The 19,477-nt window shown below is 36.4% G+C and overlaps 3 protein-coding genes across 6 annotated transcripts; all 3 read left to right on the plus strand.

The window, feature by feature from the left end:
* The first annotated feature begins 184 nt into the window (after nucleotides 1–184).
* On the plus strand, nucleotides 185–3,388 carry LOC111478684 (50S ribosomal protein L4). Of its 3 annotated transcripts, none has more exons than XM_023123086.1 (9): nucleotides 185–385; nucleotides 602–826; nucleotides 944–1,005; nucleotides 1,147–1,243; nucleotides 1,361–1,509; nucleotides 1,977–2,084; nucleotides 2,168–2,287; nucleotides 2,427–2,600; nucleotides 2,963–3,388. In XM_023123086.1, the coding sequence occupies exons 2-9, from the start codon at nucleotides 718–720 to the stop codon at nucleotides 3,062–3,064; spliced, it is 921 nt and encodes a 306-aa protein (XP_022978854.1). In that variant the 5' UTR covers nucleotides 185–385; nucleotides 602–717; the 3' UTR covers nucleotides 3,065–3,388. The 3 variants fall into 3 exon arrangements, with proteins under 3 accessions (XP_022978854.1, XP_022978853.1, XP_022978855.1); XM_023123085.1 differs by having other exon boundaries at nucleotides 651–826; XM_023123087.1 differs by having other exon boundaries at nucleotides 659–826.
* A 591-nt stretch (nucleotides 3,389–3,979) lies between these two features.
* LOC111478113 (leucine--tRNA ligase, chloroplastic/mitochondrial) lies at nucleotides 3,980–14,482 on the plus strand. Of its 2 annotated transcripts, XM_023122218.1 has the most exons (20): nucleotides 3,980–4,494; nucleotides 4,641–4,785; nucleotides 4,886–4,942; nucleotides 5,474–5,593; nucleotides 5,677–5,781; nucleotides 5,960–6,183; nucleotides 6,285–6,351; nucleotides 6,461–6,615; nucleotides 7,358–7,619; nucleotides 7,704–7,898; nucleotides 8,835–8,914; nucleotides 9,179–9,241; nucleotides 9,365–9,446; nucleotides 10,511–10,588; nucleotides 10,670–10,771; nucleotides 10,954–11,126; nucleotides 11,256–11,433; nucleotides 11,710–11,787; nucleotides 12,797–12,928; nucleotides 13,808–14,482. In XM_023122218.1, the coding sequence occupies exons 1-20, from the start codon at nucleotides 3,995–3,997 to the stop codon at nucleotides 14,045–14,047; spliced, it is 3,036 nt and encodes a 1,011-aa protein (XP_022977986.1). In that variant the 5' UTR covers nucleotides 3,980–3,994; the 3' UTR covers nucleotides 14,048–14,482. The 2 variants fall into 2 exon arrangements, 1 of the variants encoding a protein (XP_022977986.1); XR_002717410.1 differs by lacking the exons at nucleotides 12,797–12,928; nucleotides 13,808–14,482 and having other exon boundaries at nucleotides 10,954–11,080.
* A 424-nt stretch (nucleotides 14,483–14,906) lies between these two features.
* Nucleotides 14,907–18,995, plus strand: LOC111478711. The gene is made up of 11 exons (XM_023123128.1): nucleotides 14,907–15,106; nucleotides 15,185–15,453; nucleotides 15,542–15,658; nucleotides 16,142–16,242; nucleotides 16,350–16,421; nucleotides 16,569–16,650; nucleotides 16,969–17,049; nucleotides 17,327–17,368; nucleotides 17,564–17,623; nucleotides 17,816–17,962; nucleotides 18,323–18,995. Exons 2-11 carry the CDS (start codon nucleotides 15,193–15,195, stop codon nucleotides 18,476–18,478), a joined length of 1,119 nt encoding a protein of 372 aa, XP_022978896.1. The 5' UTR covers nucleotides 14,907–15,106; nucleotides 15,185–15,192; the 3' UTR covers nucleotides 18,479–18,995.
* Nucleotides 18,996–19,477: the final 482 nt, after the last annotated feature.

Genomic DNA, 19,477 nt, shown 5'->3' on the forward strand with positions numbered 1-19,477 from the left:
TTTTTTTTTTTTTTTTTTTTTTTTATTCTTTAAATAAAAAAGAAGTCAAAAAAGGCCGACCGTGACAACGAAGAAGAGCCCAAACTAGAACTTTGGATTCGTGGAGAATGGATGCGGCCCAAAGTTTCGGCCCGTTAATGGCGCCTTCGGTTTCCGCCTTTGTTTTTGTTCCTCGTCTCCCTCGCAAAGATTTACGCTTCCATTGCACCCCGCACCGCCGCTCCTGCCCGACACCGTATCAGCTGTTGGTGCCGCAGTCGAAGTCGTCTGAAGGAATCTCTGCCGCCCTCATACGCTCTCTCGCCTCCGAGAAATCAGAGTTATCTCTGTTTTTCTCTCTCTCAGAAACACAGTGGTTCGTTTCAGCCCCTAATCGGCGCCGTTGGTGAGATTTCGCCTCCCTCGGGCGTTTTTCAGAAATTCAATACATTTTGTTTTGTTGATTTCTTCTTCAACCGATTTTTAACAAGTCTAAATGATAACATTTTGTTTTACTGATCTCATTTTTTTTTTTTTTTTGCACATCCAAATACTTCATGGCTTCCATTCAGGGTTTTGTGATCTTTATGTTAGTTACTTACGATACAATTTTTTTTTGTAGACTTAGATTGAGGCATATTACTAAGATTTCAGAGAACTTACTCTTGTAGATGTCTAGGTAGCTGTCTGATTATTACAATACCACTACGCCGACTCTTTTAGTGGTCCGCCGTTAATATGGCAATCTCAGTGTCGAGAAGGCTGTTGCGCTCTTTGGGCTCCCTATCAACATTTGGGCAATGTAATTCTTCGTGTACCATGAGTCAGTCGTTTTATAATTCCCGTGGTAATGCATTCTCATTTCCTCCTTATTTCAAAATTTTTACTTGCCTACAACTTTTTTTTCTACGCTTTAATGTTTTTTTTTGTCTAATTCAATGATTATTAACATATGTTTGAGTAGAAATTTATGGTCACGTTAAAGGGAGTAGCTCTATGTTTGCGGGCTGTTCTACCCTATTGAAGGTACTACTATCTTTTACTCAAGGACATGATATTGAAGTTTGTAGAATGTGGATTTTAATCACATCTTAATGTGTTATGCACACCTTTTTTTCATTACACATCCCTAAATTTGTTTTTGTCTAACCATTGTATATGAAACAGGCTGGAACCTTTCTTGTCTCCAAAGGGCTTTCCACCTCTATTTTGACTCCCGAATCAAGCAACGCTAAACCAGTTGTATCAGAAGAGCGCAAGATAGGTAGCAATATTTTTCCTCATTTTTTACTCTTCATAAGATTGTAGACGTACTTTATTATGGCGAAAGAATTGGTATATCAATCTCTTTTGTGGTTAATATATTATGTTGCATCATTAGGGCTTCTTCAGGACCTGATGATTCCTGTGACAAACTTTCAAAATGAAGACAAGGGGTTCATGGTCTTGGCTGGAGATGTTTTTGACGTCCCTATCAGGAAGGACATCATTCATCGGGTTGTTAGATGGCAGCTTGCAAAGAGACAGCAGGTATTGGTTGTGTCCTCTTCATGCAATAGAGCTTGAGACTAGTTGATTGATTGAATGCAAACAGTGTCTATTAGGGGAGTTATTTTTCCTTATACATTTGTCTTTGTGCATTTTTATTCATTTGATAAATATAAACATTTCCATAATTATTTATACCAGAGGATAATATTATGAGGATTAGCGACATAGTGACTTTTGATATCGCATTTTAATTTGTATTTAAATTACAATGGAGACAGCCATTGGCAACTTCATTAACATACAGGTCCTGCATTGGAAGAAGCGGTATTTTGACACATGAATAAATTGTTTGTCTAATTATATTGGTATTCTTAATGTGTAGAAAGTAGTTAATCTATTATATTAAGTGTCAATATATGTTTAGAAGGTAGTTAATCTGCAAAATGCAAGTTGTGGGTAAGTTTATAGAAGTGATTTTAGTAGCTAAGCATCTCGAGTGATGACAGGGAACACATTCAACAAAAACAATTAGTGAGGTTAGTGGCACCGGGAGAAAGCCATGGCGACAAAAAGGTACTGGTAGAGCAAGGCATGGAACACTGCGTGGTCCCCAGGTAGCTATGATTTTACTATGAATTATGATGTTCACAATGCCAAAGATTACAGTAGTTGCTAATGAACTGGATGATGATTATAGTTCAGAGGTGGTGCAGCTATGCACGGCCCTAAACCACGAAGTCATGCTTTCAAGCTTAATAAGAAAGTTCGTCGTTTGGGTTTGAAGATAGCTCTTACAGCTCGTGCTGCAGAAGGAAAGGCAGGCCTTTCTCTCTTGCTATCATTTTAGCATATGGATTATTTTCTACAATGCTTTGGCTTACATGCACGTTCTAACACATGATATTTTCTTTCCATATGTTTATGAAACCTCACTTTGGAAATTCTGTGACTCTCAGCTTCTGATATTTGATAATCTGGACGTCGCTACACATAAGACGAAGTATATCGTGAACTATGTCAATGAAATGGAGAATACTAAAAAAGTTCTTCTAGTCGATGGTGGCCCCATCGATGAGAAACTGAAGTTGGCCACACAAAACCTTCATTACGTCAATGTTTTGCCTTCTATAGTGAGTCTTCTTGATGGCTTCCCTTTTTTTGTTAGCTTCATAATAAATGAATTTGTGTTTTAGTTGCTTATAAAAGCCCCTGGTCCTAGAACATAACTATATCTTTTATTGGTCAGCTTTGAAAAATCTCCGTGCCACTTCTCTCTTATAAAATCAAAATTTGAGAGATCCTTAAAATTCTAAAACGCCTCAATACATTTCCATATGATTTTTTGAACTTTTACTTGGTGTTAAAATTTATCAAGCCGAAACCATTTTGTTTTTGTACTATATTACTAATTTTCATGAATGTCTAGATGATCTTGTTTTTGTACTATACTACTGTTTTGATTCCCGACTTATTTCCTAATTTTATTCTATAGGGTTTGAATGTGTACAGCATTCTTCTACATGATACTCTTGTCATGTCTCGTGATGCTGTAGAAAAAATTGTTACCCGGATGCACACTCCAATCAACCGCTGAAGCCGCAGTGCATTTGACCTGAATTATATGCTCAGCTCAGATCAGCAATAACCTTTATTTCTTTGCACGAAGGGGTGAAAACCTGTATGGTGTTTCCGTTGAGTTTGAAACTTCGCTTCTGCTGATTAGCACTTGAAGGCATCGGATAGTTAGTTTTGAAGCTGTAGTTTGTGGTGCTCGAAAATAACCAAAAGAGCCAATTCTTACTGGCAGATTTTTCTGAGACTAAGGTTATCACATCTTGCAGATTTTTTTTTTCCTCTTTAGAAAATCATGTTACTGATTTCTTTTTATATAACGGTTATTCTGAGACTAAGGTTATCGGTTGTCGGTGCCGATGGACTTGTCTCCATCACCTATTCCCTTGTTAGTCTCGTGTTGGATTCACTAACCATCTGAAAACAATGAAATCTTAGTAGGTAGCAGCAAGCAACTGACCATGATGATGTTAGGAAAATGGCTGAAATAGATTTGCCTACCACTTACGACTGTTCTTCATTCCCATGCTGATAAGCTTTAGCCAAAGGAAACCAGGAAAAGCATCTGAATCAAGATCATGCATTTCTGCATCAAATTGGCCAGGAATTTGTCCCCGTTTCAGTTGTCACTAGTTTAGTTTTAAATTTGTACATATCGGATGTTTTTTCATGTTCTTAAATTTGACTACATTTTCAATAAAAAAATTTAAACTTATTTTAAAACGAAAAAAAAAAAGAAAAAAGAAAAACGGTCATCAATTTATTTAAACATATTTTATTATTATATATGTATATATTATATTTTTCATAAAATTGTTGACCCAACCCAAAGCAGTAAAAATATCAGGCCATTACTGAAATTAGCCCAGTAAGGACCAATCAGGCCCAATTGATTCGGCCCAAAATCGAAATCCAACGCACTGAAGTTATTGAACGACAGTTTAACCGCGAAATGTACCAAATCCTATCATCTCAATCTTCCTGCCCGCTCAATCTTCTGCCGTTGTTCTCTGCGGTGTCCATTTTCTTCTTCTGCTTCTCCACATGCGAAATGAACGTGCAGGCATTGCATTCTTCTGTACATGGCCAATTCAAAGCTTCTTCCGTTAGTCCATTTCGATTGCTTTCTTTTTCTCCCCCATCAGTCGGGTTGTCCAGGAAATTGTCCACTGCAGCTTTTAGAAGAAAGTCTTCTCTTGGTCGTTGTTTATATGGTAGCAGCTTGAGCTGTGGAGTTCGTGTTACACGTGGTAGAATCAGAGTTTCCTTGACGAGGGAAGTTAACGAGGTTGAGGAGCAGAAGCAGCAAGAGGTGAGGAGGGCTTACCCCTTCCATGAAATAGAGACCAAATGGCAGCGTTATTGGGAGGAAAATCGAACTTTCCGAACTCCTGATGAAATTGATACTTCTAAGCCTAAGTTCTACGTGCTTGATATGTTCCCTTATCCCAGGTTTCTTTTTGCTCTCTGTTGGATTCTGAGTTAGTGGCTACTTTCTTTTCTCACCTTAGATTGATCCAATACGCACAGGTTTTCAGTCAGTTCGTGTTTCTTAAGAATCGAGAATTGATGTCTACTTTATTCTGTTTTGCTTGTAGTGGTTCAGGGTTACATGTTGGTCATCCTCTAGGTTATACTGCTACAGATATTCTTGCTAGATTCAAACGCATGCAAGGCTACAATGTTTTACACCCAATGGGCTGGGATGCATTTGGATTGCCTGCGGAACAATATGCTATTGAGGTTTGGTCTCCCACCTTCCACTTAGCTTACAGCATACGACGCATGAACTGCTATTATTGTCAGTCTTAATATCAACATGTACTATCTTTTTGCCCCGCAGACAGGAACTCACCCCAAAATCACTACTTTGAGGAATATTAATCGGTTCCGCTCTCAGGTCCTGATGTGTTTTTATTCCTTCTCCTCTCTTTTACCCTTTTTCTTTCTTTCTATAGCGTGATTTCAGCTATACTTGTTTAATTCAGATTACTAAGAATACTGCCCTTTCTTTTTCTTCTTTCCTCTTTTTTTTTTTTTCCCTCTTTTGGTTTTGACTTTTATGATCTGAACTACAAGCTGAAGCACATTAGAATGGCTCTATCAACAGCATATTTAGAATAGGTCGTGCAAGTTTCTAGTTGTAAAGTTAAATAGGAGGAATACTTTGTTTCTTTTGGTTCATTTCGTACTGTCTAGGCTTGTCGTTTTGGGATTTTCTATGATTTTTGCGGTCTTTTAATTCTGAAGAATAGCGAATGAGTTCAGACATTTAGTTGTCTAAAGTATGGTGACCCTGACAGAAATCAGGAATTGGAAATTTATCCTTTGTTAGTGTTTGCGACTGCTTACAGTTTGATATTATGACTGATTGCGTAATGATGTAAATTTCATATAACATATGTGCTTTTGACTTTACCTGATATTACAGCTTAAATCATTGGGTTTTTCATATGACTGGGATCGTGAAATTTCCACAATTGAACCAGATTATTATAAATGGACTCAATGGATTTTTCTTCAACTGTTGAAGAGAGGATTAGCATACCAGGTCAGGACTATATCTGTCTTCTTGGTTTCCCACTCTCATTCCAGCTAACACAAAGATCTTATTGTCAATTCCAATAAATTCAGGCTGAAGTACCAGTTAATTGGTGCCCTGCTCTTGGCACGGTCTTGGCTAATGAAGAGGTAGTTGATGGTGTCAGTGAGCGTGGGGGTCATCCAGTTATAAGGAAGGTTAGTTGTTTTTTTATTTTGGGGTTTGTTTTGATAAACACGTAAGTATATTGTTATTTTATAGTTCGTGTAATGTTGTTTAAACTAACCCATTTTCAAAGTCATTAAACTCTTTGTTCAGTTCAAAACTCTTGGATGGTTTTATAATTTTACTGTGTCATTATTTGTTGCCAAACAGCCAATGCGGCAATGGATGCTCAAGATTACTGCATATGCTGATCGTCTTCTTGATGATCTAGATGATCTTGACTGGCCTGAAAGTATAAAAGATATGCAAAGAAACTGGATTGGGAGATCAGAAGGGGCAGAGATTGACTTTTGTGTTCTCGACAGTAATGGAAAAGATAGTGATCTCAAAATTACAGTATATACTACCAGACCAGATACCCTCTTTGGAGCAACGTACTGATTGCATACTTAACTCTATCCAAGTTCAATGAATTTCATTGACAAAATGTTGTAGTTCCAGCAAAATTTAATGATACTTTTTTTTTCATATGTAGGTATTTGGTTGTTGCTCCAGAGTACTCCTTCCTGACATCCATAACATCTCCTAAAGAAAGCAAAAAGGTAAACTTCTTTGTTCACTTGCCAACTTTCTCTCATTTTCTCAATGTTAAAAAAGAAAAAAGAAAAAAGAAAAGAATAAATAAGCAAGAAGGCTTAGATTTGAACTCAGGTGGAGGAATACAAAGAACTTGCTTCAAGGAAGAGTGACCTTGAGAGGACTGAGCTTCAGAAGGAAAAAACTGGGGTTTTCTCTGGTTGCTATGCTAGAAATCCAGTTAATGGGGAAGCTATCCCAATATGGGTTGCAGATTATGTCTTGGGGAGGTCAGTATGGGTTTATGCCTCATACCTGTTGTTCTTTACCGTTGTTTATCATTTGCTGAGCATGAATATTGAAATTTAATGTTCAGAAATTTATGATGAAATGAGAGCATGCATCATTATGTGGCTGTCTAGTAGACTGCTTCATTAAAATTTGGTTGATCTTAATTTTTTGCTAGGCCTGTAATAGTTCATACTTACATAAGAGGAAGCTATGTGGTTGTCTAGTAGGCTGCTTCATCAAAACTTGAGTAGACTAGCTTCAGTGTAGTTTTATGGGACATTTAGATAGAGAGGAACAATAGAGCTTTTTAAGAGGTGGAGAGATGGGGTGAGGAAGTTTGGGAGGTGGCTAGGTTTAATGCCTCCTTGCATCTGTCACTAGGCCTTTTTGTAATTATAAGCTTGGTCTTTTTTTTTTTGGATTGAAGTCATTTTCTATAGCTAAGGTCAAACTCGTTTTGTGTGTTGGGCTTTTCTTTTTTTAATAAATAAATTTTGGTGTCCTTATATATTATCTTTCATTTTGAGGGTGTACATTTCAAAAGGGAGGCGTAGAGGTGAGAGGTAGTTAGGGAGGTAGAGAGGAACACTTGGAGAGTGGTCTTTCAAATGGCCATCTAGGCTTCTTTGAGTGGTTGCTTGTGCCAGTATAGCTTTCGTAAACTACTTTTCTTTAATTCTACTTAGTTCAGAACCTATTATTTCTCTATCATCAGATCATTCTTAATTTGGTATTTTACAGTTATGGAACTGGGGCAATTATGGCTGTACCTGCTCATGATACACGTGATCATGAATTTTCCACAAAATACGATATTCCCATAGTGGTGGTTGTTGTGCCAGTGGATGGAAGCTGTGATTCAAATAAGGCATTTTCAGGAGAAGGTATTATTACCAATTCATCGAGTCCAACATCAGGGCTTGACATCAATGGGCTCTCAAGTAAGGAAGCAGCTTCCAAAGTCATTGAGTGGGCTGAGAAAACGGGGAATGGGAAGAAAAAGGTCTTTTCCTAAATATTGTGTGGGTCATGGTTTGCCCTGAAGGTGCCACCATTACTTATCAGTGCCTTCTTCAACTTACAACAGGTGAACTACAAACTGAGGGATTGGCTTTTTGCTAGACAACGTTATTGGGGGGAACCCATTCCTGTACTTTTTCTGGATGATACTGGTGAGAGTATTCCCCTTTCTGAAACCGAATTGCCCCTTACATTGCCTGAATTAGATGATTTTACACCCACGGGGACAGGGGAACCTCCACTCGCAAAAGCGGACTCTTGGGTATTCTCTATATCCTTCTGATTAATTTATTGTCTTTTTAATATTGCATTGTTTTATTTTCTATTGTATGGATTCGTAGACTTTCAGGATTTGCATGATAAACTGTGCTAGTTTTGAAGCGAGAAGCGACTTATTTAGGATTTTCCACCACTCATATGTGCACACACAAAAATTTAAAACACAAGTTTTTTGAGTTCAGTGACATGTGGGTGGTGGGGACCTGAACTTGTGATATCTTTTTGAAGCATATGCCTTAACTAATTAAATTATGCTTTAGGTTTTTTCACGTGCACAAATATTACATGAATGCAGGATTTGTCTGTTTTACCCTTTTTTGGAAAAAATATTTTGAAAAGATTATGACTATTTTCTTGAGTCTGCTTCACGCTTGGAAGCTTGGTATACAGCCCACATCCTTGTTAGTGTATTAGATTGGACTGGTTACTTTAAAGTCATTGCTCTACTCACATTTTTGGGCAGTATAGCATATAATGGTCAAATTATATTGGTGAAAGTACAAATGCTTCTGTAACTTCTTGAGTAGTTATTATTCTCTACTGGTTAGGAGCTTCGCTTACAATCTTATACATTGGCAGATGGAGTATTATGGTTAAGTGATTGTGAACATGTTTTTGGAACAAGGTCTGTATATAGTCCATGGGCTACTTATTGAGTCAACTTTAGGGGAGACATCCCCCTACCTTGGATTTAATATCATATGCGTTTCCTTGACAACCAACTGTAGTAGAGGCAGATGGTTGTCCCATGAGAATAGTCACATGTGTGCAAGCTGGATCAGAAACTTGCGAATATTTTTTGTAAAAAAAAAAAAAAAAAAAAAAAACTTTAGGAGAGAACACTGGAAATTTCGTGCATATATGTACTCTATTTTTGCTTTTCTATAAAGTTGATAATCTTTCAACTATTGACTTTCAGGTTCAAGCCACTGATTCCCTGTCAGGCAAACCTGCCAGACGAGAAACAAGTACTATGCCGCAGTGGGCTGGTTCATGCTGGTATTATTTCTTCTTGACTGAATTTAACCTCACTATTCGTTCTTTTCTTACTGGAAGAAAGAGAACTGCAGATTTTGACTAAGGACGCATGAGAGTGATGTTAATGTAGGGTATAATCAGTGTCGTCATTCATTCTTTTATTGTTTACAAATCTTTTTTTATTTTTAATTATGATTAATTTTATTAGTTTTGTCTGATTTGTTTGCATAAGTTACTTGCAAATCTTTTCTTTGAATTAGAAATTTTCATCCTATTGATTTTCAGGTACTACTTAAGATTTATGGATCCAAAGAATTCCAAAGAACTTGTAGGGAAAACGAAGGAAATGTAAGAGCTGCTCTGTATGGATAAGCCTGGAATTTCTGTATACCTTTTTCCTTGACTAATTTTCTAATTGATTTGAGTCCAATTCATATATTGATTAGTGCTTTATAATTTGTGCATATGCAGGTATTGGAGCCCCGTTGATGTCTACGTTGGTGGGGCTGAGCATGCTGTGCTCCATTTACTTTATTCTAGGTTCTGGCACAAGGTTGGAGAGTTGATTCCTGGCTCCATTTGATAATAATTTTGCTTTTAGTTTTCTATTTTTGAAAACAAGTGTTTATGATGATTTATTTTCTACATAATGTAGGTAACTTGGAAATATTGGTAAATTTGAGGATTTTTTTTTTTTTTTTTTTGAAGACTATGGTGCCACTTAAGGTTTTATTTATTTAAAATTGTTTTATTGATTTTTTTTTTAAAGAAGTTTTTGTCTATTGTACTTTAATTTAAAAATGGTTGCTGTTTTCTCTTCTTCTTCTTCTTCTTTTTTATTTATTGCTGTTTTAATTTAAATTTGACAAAATGGTTGCTGTTTTTGTCTGTTGTCTTTCTGTGTAATAATTTCAAACTGCAACACTTTTATATCGAATTTTGCTTGAAAAAATGACTTATGAGAATATATGAATATTTAAATCAGAAAATAGAAAATAAAACGCATGATGATTAAAAAATACTGTACAGTTATCTGCTATATTTTGTTCTAGTTACTCTTAAGAAATTAGGATGTTGAATGAGCTTTCTGCTTCAAGCGTTATTACTGAAATATGGAAAATATTTTTTCACTATGGATATGAAGCAAAGTTAATTTTAATTCTTTAAATTTAGGTTAGGGTTTTTAAAAGTAAATTACAAAATAAATAAATTATTGGTAAATAATCTTGTTTCTTATTAAATAAGAAAAACAAAATGTTAACTATAAGCCTTTAATTTTTGGTTTTAGACTTTCAGGAAAAAAAATTGGTTGCCCTTCATAGTCCATGCTTCGTGAAAATGCTCAAGGCATTCTGCACTATCTTCTTTTGATAAAATGTATTTATAGTATGACTAATGCTTTAGACTCTCCCTTGTTTGTAATGTCTTATGAAGCATTGCAAAACCACGAGAGGGTGGTGGAAGGATAAATTTCACCTGAAACTGGCAATGGCCTGATTATGAAATAACTGTTTGTTTTGACAAGATGATTGCCGAATACTGACCTATTTCCGTTCTGGATGTTCTGTCCTATATTTTCTGCTACACCATTCATCTGATTGAGCCTCTCTGATTCAGGTTCTCTATGATCTCGGCGTCGTATCCACCAAGGAACCGTTCAAATGTGTCATAAACCAAGGAATCATACTTGGGGAAGTAAGTATTGTTTCTCTAAACAAGATTATTTTCCTTTTTCACAGGTTTTTAATTTAGTACTTTTTTTTTTTTAAACGGCAGGTTCAGTATACTGCTTTAAAAGATACAGATGGTAATCTAGTGTCTGCAGATTCCGTTGATGTTTTGAGTGAATATAATCAAGAAAGAATCCCTGAGGAAAAGGTTTATGATCGCTATGCCTGGTGTATCTCTTTCATTGATTTTTATGCCTGATTTAAATTGCAGATTATGATCAATAAATGTCTCTCCTGGTTTAAAGTAGCTAATCATATCCATTACTAAAAATCGAGTATTGTTGTTTGTTTGAATTCCAGTATTTCTCAACTGAATTTCTTCTTATGTAGGTCATGAAATCTGGAGATTATTTTGTATTGAAAGACAGTCCTGATATCCGATTGATTGCTCGCGCTCACAAAATGAGCAAGAGTAGAGGAAATGTTGTTAATCCTGACGATGTTGTTTTTGAGTATGGTGCGGATTCTCTTCGCTTGTATGAAATGTTTATGGGTCCTCTTAGGTAGTTCTGATTTATAACTTTTAAAATTCAAATATCTAGCATTTCAATCTATGTGACTGTTCTTTTCTTGATCAGTCGGAGAAGGGCTTATATTACTTTTCGTAATTTCTCGTCTCATTTTTCTTCCAGAGACTCAAAACAATGGAATACCAGCGGCATTGAAGGTGTCCATAGGTTCTTGGGAAGAACTTGGAGACTAATTGTTGGACCACCTTCAGCTGATGGTACATTTAATGATGGAACTGTGGTAACTGATGAGGAACCCACTCTCGAACAACTTCGTTCACTCCATAAGTGCATTATGAAGGTCATATATTATTTAAGCTTTGTTTTGCTCTCTTTCCGCTACGTGTTATTCAAAATGTTGCTTAGCTTACCTGGCATCTGAAAAATGGAAAGAAATATCAACAAAACTATAATTGCATGATCATTAAAGTTCACCTTCGGATTGCTGGGTAAATAGATTCTGATTCCGCATAAGTATCCTATTTGATGGGTTATATTAGATAGTATAAATGTCATACTGAAGTTGTGTTTTGCAGATACAGTATCTCCCTTCACTAAATGATGATTCAATTTCCAGGTAACTGAAGAAGTTGAAGGGACACGATTCAACACAGGAATCTCAGCTATGATGGAGTTTGTTAACGTGGCATATAAGGTTGGAAAATGTGCATTATTTTCCGTCACATTAGCTTTTTTGCTTAATCAATTGGTCCTTGTCTGACTTTCATGGTGTTTAGGTTGAAGGGCATGGCATTGTATTTGTTTCATACTAATGAAACTTAAAATCGGCCAATCGATACTATTAGGCTCTGATTTGCATCTATACATATCCATACATACATATATACATAGACAACATACATACATATGTACATATACATATACATACGTACATATATATAAGTAATGAAACTTAAAGTCAGCCAGTCAATACTATTAAGCTTTTCTTGCAGGCTATATACATTTTGGAGGATCCTTCCCTCCAGTAGATATGGTTCTTTATTTTTCCATTTATTTCTTAATCTTGAATGTCACTTTATTATCTAATACAAAACTTAAGTAATCCTTGAAAAGCCATTTTGATCCTGGGATGTTCACAGGGCAGGGGCGGAGATGGCTTCCCTGTCTCCATTCCCCATTTACTATTGTTAGGGGAAAAAATCAATAAATTACATGTTTTTTTTTGGAAAATCTCTATTTAAATAGTTAATTTCTAATGATGAAGTCTCATTTAAAGAGAAAAATCTTGAACATTTTAATAAAAAACAAATAATATTTAGTAAGCATTATCCATATTTTAAAATGTTCAACTATGATTCTTAAAAGTTTAAATTTTGATATTAAGTCTCAAAAAGTTCAAATGTATGAAGTCTCCGCCCTTGTTTAGTCAATGGAGAAAATTTTCTCCTCGCTCTCTCTCCTGCCTCAATGGGGATGGGGTGGGGAAAATGAACTCCTTAGTTGATCCTATTTAAATCTCTAATTAGAGAATGAGATACCTAGAGATTAAAATCTTGATATCTTGCTAATGGTTTAGCATATGTTCTTAGTCAATTGACATTATTTATTTGCCACGTCACTTCTTCCGATCAGCATGATGCCATTTACTAGCTAATTAAATTCATGTTGGTCTTTTCTCTCTTTTCTCATTTTCCTATTTTCAGTGGGATAGATACCCAAGGTCTATCGTTGAAGCATTCACTTTGTTGCTATCACCGTATGCACCTCACTTGGCTGAGGAACTATGGTCTCGGTTAGGACATTCAGAATCGTTGGCTTACGAGCCCTTTCCCAAGGTTTGGACTTCTTATCTTTCTTCCCTCCTTTAAATACTTACATATTTTGTCTATATGGTTGTGGCTTTAAGATTATCTGGTCCCTTATTGCATTTAGAAGGTATGCACTGGGTGTATTAGCCACTTGAGTCCTTGTGACGAATCATATCGACGTATAATGTAAATCCCTGTCTTGGTGAATCTTTGGATTAAACTTCACATTATGTTTTTTTTCAGTGGTTTTGGGTTAATGACGATTCACAAGTAGGATCTATATACTTTCAGTTTGGTCTTGTTGGTATGTTAAATTGTTTCTGCTAGAAGAAATAATGTTCAAAATGGTAGAAGGGAAACAACTCCCGTGTTTTGTCATCAACACAAATAGCTTCCACGTCTCTGTCAGCTTGTGGATGACTGTCAATGAATCCTCAACATGGTATTGGATGATATTCTCACTAGGAAAAATGAAATACCTCACCACCATTTACAATCTAGAACTCTAGACTCTACCTATTTCCTGAAGAATTGCCTTTCAATTTGAGAGCAAATTAAGATAACGGGATTTCATAGGTTCGTTTTGCTTTCACTTCAAAATAAAGCAAAATTAGAATAGAATTATAATTCACCTACAGATGGAGAGCAATAATGCTTCATAATTACGTCAGGAAATGATACAAACAGTAGATGGAACGTGTCATATGTGATTGCATTTAAGGCTGACGACTTGAGAGAGCTTAGAACACCATATTGTATTTAAGAAATATGTTGATCGGAGGGTGATGAAGTGGTGGGGTATTTAGAACACCATATTGGAGCTTCACTGAACAATCAGATTCAGAATTATCAGTCTTCGTGGCAAAGTATACTTGCTGAATCTCGTAACTTTTTTCTCCATTACAGGCCAACCCTATTTACTTGAAGGACTCCACTATTGTCCTACCAGTTCAGATCAATGGTAAAACTAGGGGTACCATCCAGGTTGAGGAAACATGTACGGAGGAGGATGCTTTCCAGATAGCAGAGCAGGATGAAAAACTCTCCAAATATTTAACAGGGCAGTCAATCAAGAAACGAATTTTCGTTCCTGGCAAGATCTTGAATGTAATACTGGATCTTCAAAGCTCACAAGTGTCCCGCTGATAATTTTAAACTTGTTTCAGTGACAGAAATCTTTTCCAAAAGATACAAAGCGATGGACGAATACAACAGATTTTCAATGTAATGTTGTGCATTAATCAGAATGATTCAGCTTAGTGGATGGAAAAAGAAATGTTGCAGCCATCACAGGTCTTGATCATCAAAACAGTAAATCTGCAGCTATTCAAGACATTGTGGCAACGGCATTTGAGGTTCTGTATCGACATTCCCACTGTTCCATCATTTTTTTCAGTTTGTTATGAAGAAATTTCTTGATACAACGATCTGTAGACTGTCGTTCATTGAAATAACGATGGCATACCCATGTAGTAGGGTAATTATACCCTATATATGGGGATGCCATTTAACGGAAAATACCATTCTTTTTTTGTTGTGTATATGAAAAATTCATCATCGAGTCGAAGAATATTGAGAGTAGTTCCACGTTGGCTAATTAAGATGAAAATCATGAGTTTACAATATTATACCATTATAGAGTCGCCTATCTTGAATTAATAAAAAGACTCATTAGTTAGTTGTTTCTTTCATCATCCTCGTGTTTTAAGATAAGATATCCTTAATAACTGTATCTTACATCTATAAGTCTATATATACATATACATATATATACACATACATATATATACACATACATATATATAATGCTAACAGTTACATGATGACCCAGCTCCATCACCTTTCACAAATAAAGTAACTAGTTATTAAATATGGATACTAAAATTGGATTCTTCAAAATTGATGGACTCGACCGAAATGATATCTTACAACAGAAAATTTCAAGGGGCCCACAAGGCCTGGTAGCTTAGCTACGCCCTTCCCGCCACCCGCCCTGTGCTGGCACGGCCAGATCGTAGCCCAGATGGCCCATTCAACAAACTCAACCGTACGACGCCGTTTTACCGTTGTTGTTCATGAAATTCCCGAGATGTCTTCCAAAACACTCCAAATTCCGTTCACATTTCGCCACCGCCATCCCCTCCCCTTTTCTCATGCGTTTTTGTTTAATAATCAGCTCCCCGGCGAAACCGCCACCTCTTCCATGTATTCCTTTCTCTCTCTTGTTTTGTTCTGGTATTCCTTTCCGATCCATTGCATGAAACTTCTTTTGTTCATTTGCAGGAAGAACAATGAGGAAGAAAGTCCCTCTAACGCCAGGGCGCAGCCTTATCTGGTTCAGCTGGAAGCTTGTCATCACCTTCTCTCTTGCACTTTGCGTTTTCGCTCTTATTAGGCTTCATTCGTCTTCTCGGACCAACCTCGCCTCTGCCTCATTATCCCGTAGATTGCGCCCCCCTCCTGGTTTATTTTTGGGCCGCCCTAAGATTGCCTTCTTGTTTCTCACTCGTCGAAACCTCCCTCTTGATTTCCTTTGGGGAAGCTTCTTCCAGGTGTTTAAAAGATTCCACTCTCGCTAAAACTTTCTTCGATTAGGCATTGTCTGTGAGTTGGGAAAATAATTTGCAATTTTCTATCCAGAATGGCGACGTTGCGAACTTCTCGATTTACATTCACTCGGCACCCGGATTTGTGTTCGATGAATCGACGACAAGGTCGCATTTCTTTTTTGGACGGCAATTGGAGAATAGCATTCAGGTAACATGATGTGTTCTTGTGAAATGAAGTTCTTATGTTTTTCCGTACCAATGCTTACCATCAAACTGGAGAATAATGGAAAATAGATGCCTTTCGGCTTGTTCTTTACCCTTTTGTGCGCGCGTGTGTGGAATTACTATGAGGGATGAAGTCTTCAAAATGGGATGTTCCCGTTGTATTAAATTGAGGAGCGTAGTAGGCTACTCTCCAATGTGTAGTAGCCTTAGTGCTCCAACAACTCTAACCTTTATCAAGGTGAGAGAACAACTTATGTAAATACTTCACCCTAGCTAGTCAAAACTTGACAATGTCCTAGGACTATTGTTCTCGATAGGTAGATACTATAATCATGATGAAATTATCATTTACTCTCTGTTTTTAATTAGTGGGGGTGAATTCATGTTGAGGCATGTAATGTTTTCGATAATTTTTCAAGTTTTGATTTTTGGTAATTGGTTGCATTGAAGTGACGTTATGTTGCAGGTGGACTGGGGAAAGTCGAGTATGATTGCTGCAGAGAGGTTGTTACTTGAAGCAGCTCTTGAGGACACTGCAAATCAGAGATTTGTTCTTCTATCGGACAGGTCTTTTGGGATCACCACTGCCACTTTCCGTTGCTCTCTGAACATTTTAATCTATGAAGTTGAGGTGTTTCACAACTTCCCTTAAGATTTGTCTTCTCATGCTGCAGTTGCGTTCCACTATACAACTTTAGCTATATATATAGCTATCTCATGGCTTCTCCCAGGAGTTTTGTGGACAGGTAGATGGAGGGCTTTGATTCTGAGGTGCCAAGCACTGATTCTTTGTTGGCCATTTGCTGCCAAAATTTAGATATTTGCCAAATTTTTATAGCTTCCAGAGTAAAATTTCTCTATATTGAAATATATATTCTCATTTTTTCTTGTAGCTTTCTTGATGCAAAGGAGGGTCGCTATAACCCAAAAATGTCACCTGCTATAACTAAGGGCAAATGGAGAAAAGGGTCCCAGGTCATCCATCACAATAGTTTTTCTTGGATCTTTTGCTTCGTTTATTTTTTTGGTTTCTTTTCTTAGTTATACAGATTCAACCATGAGACATAGGATTTGTGTCCATGTTTTGTGTTTCACTAGTCGGTATTTTCATCCCAGCTGTTGTGTTCTTTCACATACCCAAAAAAAAGAAGTATGCCTTATTTATTGCTTGATAAATTATTTTAGATGTACTAGGCAATACTGTTTCCGCTCTCGTGGGTGTAGATGTTTATTAGTTGAATTTTAAACAATGGTGATGTGTGCAATTATATTTGCTTTGTGGTTAAATTGCAGTGGATCAGTTTGATTCGTAGTCACGCAGAAGTAATTGTGGATGATGATATTATATTCCCAGTCTTTGGATTATTCTGCAAGGTATGTCTTTTGCAGAAAATTCCTTCTTCATTTGTCAACTATGATCCAAGTGCAGTTAACTATTTCTTCTGTGTGGAGACACTATCATTCGTTCACACACTGACACACATTACACATGAACACAATATATTGGTCACATTTTCCCCAAATGTATCATCTTTAAATTGAATGGCATACTGGAATCCACTTTCCTCAGACACATTCTTAAGATTTTTATGAAGCAACATTCACTCTTTTTGGTATCGCTTATAAAATTTATATTTATTCTAAACTACAGCGAAGGCCACCTGTGGATGCCAGCAAAGGAACTATGAACATTGTAAGTGATAATTTGAGTATATGAAGAAATTCAGTTCAACAATATGAATGTTATTACGAAATAGTTTATTCATTATTCTGGATGTTATCTTCTAAGATTGTTGGTGCTGCTATCAATATCAAATCTTTCCCACTAGAAATCAATCTTCCTTAATAAGAAATGCATCAATAACCTTGGCCTAAATTCTGATTGTAGAAACTTCAAAAGCAGCACAACTGTATTCCAGATGAACACTACGTCCAGACATTGCTGGCGGTGAGTACATATTTGTCTTCTGAGGCCATGATATCTTTTCCTTCGCTATGGATCTCTCTCTCTCTCTCTCTCCATCTTGGGAGATGAGTTTATATAACCCTTTACAGGCAGTTGCTGTAAATTGTTGTCTGAAATAGTTTAGTTTACAGATAATTTACATTGTAACATTCTTTTCTTGTGTTTACTCTGTAGTTAAATGAACTTGAAGGTGAACTTGAACGAAGAACATTAACTTACACTCTATGGAATCAGTCAACCAATAATATGGAGAACAAGGGGTGGCATCCTATTACCTTTAACTATGCTAAGGCTGGACCTCGGCAGATCGAGGAAATAAAGGTTTAATTATATTGCATTATTTCTCTTTTTGTCTTCGTGTTTGTGTTTGTTTATTTAAGAGGGTGGGAGGGCGGGCGGATAAATGTGGTTTCTTGCAAAATTAAATGCTCTAGTTTTTATTTAATGCAAGCAAGCTTTTTTTTTTTTTTTTTTTAATTTCATTTTTACATTGTTTGTTGGACTGCCTGGCTTATAATGATTGAATGAGAATTGGTGTCTATCCTATGTCATTATCAACCATATTTGAGTAATTAGTGTATTGGTAAATTTGTGGCATAAATTTGTTGCTCTGGGTTCCTTTTCTGAATTTATGCATTATCTAGTATGTACTATGTTGTTTGACGTGTATTATTTTGACAGGGAATCAACCATGTCTACTATGAGACCGAATTCAGGACGGAATGGTGTCGAAATAATTCAACTTTCGTTACTTGTTTTCTATTTGCCAGAAAATTTTCTCAGGGAGCTGCTATGCGATTATTAAGTGAGGGCGTTGCGAGTGACTTTGATGCCTAAGCATTATTAGAGATCAAAAAGTTCAACTAAATTGAACTGTCATTCATCCTAGTCAAGCAGTTAAGATATTAAATATTCTAGGAAGTTTCAAACTGTGATGTCTCCTGAAATTAGTAAAATCAGTGGAGGCATGCGTGGGTTCGATATTCTTGCTCTCCTGAAATTAGTAAAAAGAAAACCAGGTTTGATATTTCAATCATATTTCACAGCACCTATATTTGTCCATCTAACATAACATTGTTGGTTCATGTTTTCATCAACTGTCTTCAAATGAAAAAATTGATCGTTCAAGGAAGCCACTCCGTTCATGGTGCGTCCGCATTGTCAGTCCTTTGAGAAGAGGCTTCTGCAAAACTGCCTTGTACATGTCCAAAAGATGGTTACCAATACTTGTGATTTTGATGCTGATGTAATATAGACTCAACGTGTTGTTTATTTATTTTAAGGACGTCTATGCGGACATTATTGTTGGTACCAGGAAAAGGAATGTCGCATTAATTAGACTTATCTACTGATATTCTTCCCTTGTTAATATCGCAGCTGTTAAGCAACTTCCTCAAACCATGCCTTTATGTGGAGGTTAATGTCATCCAGTGGTTCAAATCCTTGTAGAGCACCAAGCTTTATCTTCAAAAGAATAATGTGGAGAACAAATCAATTTAAAAAGTTTGGATTTTCTGGGTTCTATGTTGTCAAAACATGGTTGGCTGGGCTGCGAAAATCTAATGTTATTTTAGTGAAGGGGATAGGATGGACGATCTCGACGTTGGATGGGTAAGCCCAGCTTGATCCATCAACGGACAAAATATATACATATTTTTCTGCAGTAGAAATAAATCTTAAAAGAACATGCCCTTCTTAAAGCGTTTGTCATATTTTATTTATTAAAAAAAAAGAAAAGTTTATTTAGTCAATTAAAAAATTTATGAGAGGAATGAAGCTCATGTATAATAAAATACTGACAGCGAAATCAAAAAAAAAAAAAAAAAAAAAAAAAAA

The sequence above is a fragment of the Cucurbita maxima genome, unplaced genomic scaffold (assembly GCF_002738345.1).
Source record: "Cucurbita maxima cultivar Rimu unplaced genomic scaffold, Cmax_1.0 Cma_Scf00004, whole genome shotgun sequence".
Classification (NCBI taxonomy): Eukaryota; Viridiplantae; Streptophyta; class Magnoliopsida; order Cucurbitales; family Cucurbitaceae; genus Cucurbita; species Cucurbita maxima.

What these genes read in the sequence shown, in the direction of transcription:
- LOC111478684 (XM_023123086.1), top strand. Translation starts at nt 718, where the DNA reads ATGGCAATCTCAGTGTCGAGAAGGCTGTTGCGCTCTTTGGGCTCCCTA. An exon ending in GCTGTTCTACCCTATTGAAG is followed by an intron (nt 1,006 to 1,146) that starts GTACTACTATCT and finishes TATATGAAACAG; the next exon opens with GCTGGAACCTTTCTTGTCTC. An exon ending in GAACACTGCGTGGTCCCCAG is followed by an intron (nt 2,085 to 2,167) that starts GTAGCTATGATT and finishes TGATGATTATAG; the next exon opens with TTCAGAGGTGGTGCAGCTAT.
- LOC111478113 (XM_023122218.1), top strand. Translation starts at nt 3,995, where the DNA reads ATGTACCAAATCCTATCATCTCAATCTTCCTGCCCGCTCAATCTTCTG. An exon ending in CGGAACAATATGCTATTGAG is followed by an intron (nt 4,786 to 4,885) that starts GTTTGGTCTCCC and finishes TTTGCCCCGCAG; the next exon opens with ACAGGAACTCACCCCAAAAT. An exon ending in CGGGGAATGGGAAGAAAAAG is followed by an intron (nt 7,620 to 7,703) that starts GTCTTTTCCTAA and finishes AACTTACAACAG; the next exon opens with GTGAACTACAAACTGAGGGA.
- LOC111478711 (XM_023123128.1), top strand. Translation starts at nt 15,193, where the DNA reads ATGAGGAAGAAAGTCCCTCTAACGCCAGGGCGCAGCCTTATCTGGTTC. An exon ending in CCCAGGAGTTTTGTGGACAG is followed by an intron (nt 16,422 to 16,568) that starts GTAGATGGAGGG and finishes TTTTTCTTGTAG; the next exon opens with CTTTCTTGATGCAAAGGAGG. An exon ending in ACGTCCAGACATTGCTGGCG is followed by an intron (nt 17,624 to 17,815) that starts GTGAGTACATAT and finishes TTTACTCTGTAG; the next exon opens with TTAAATGAACTTGAAGGTGA.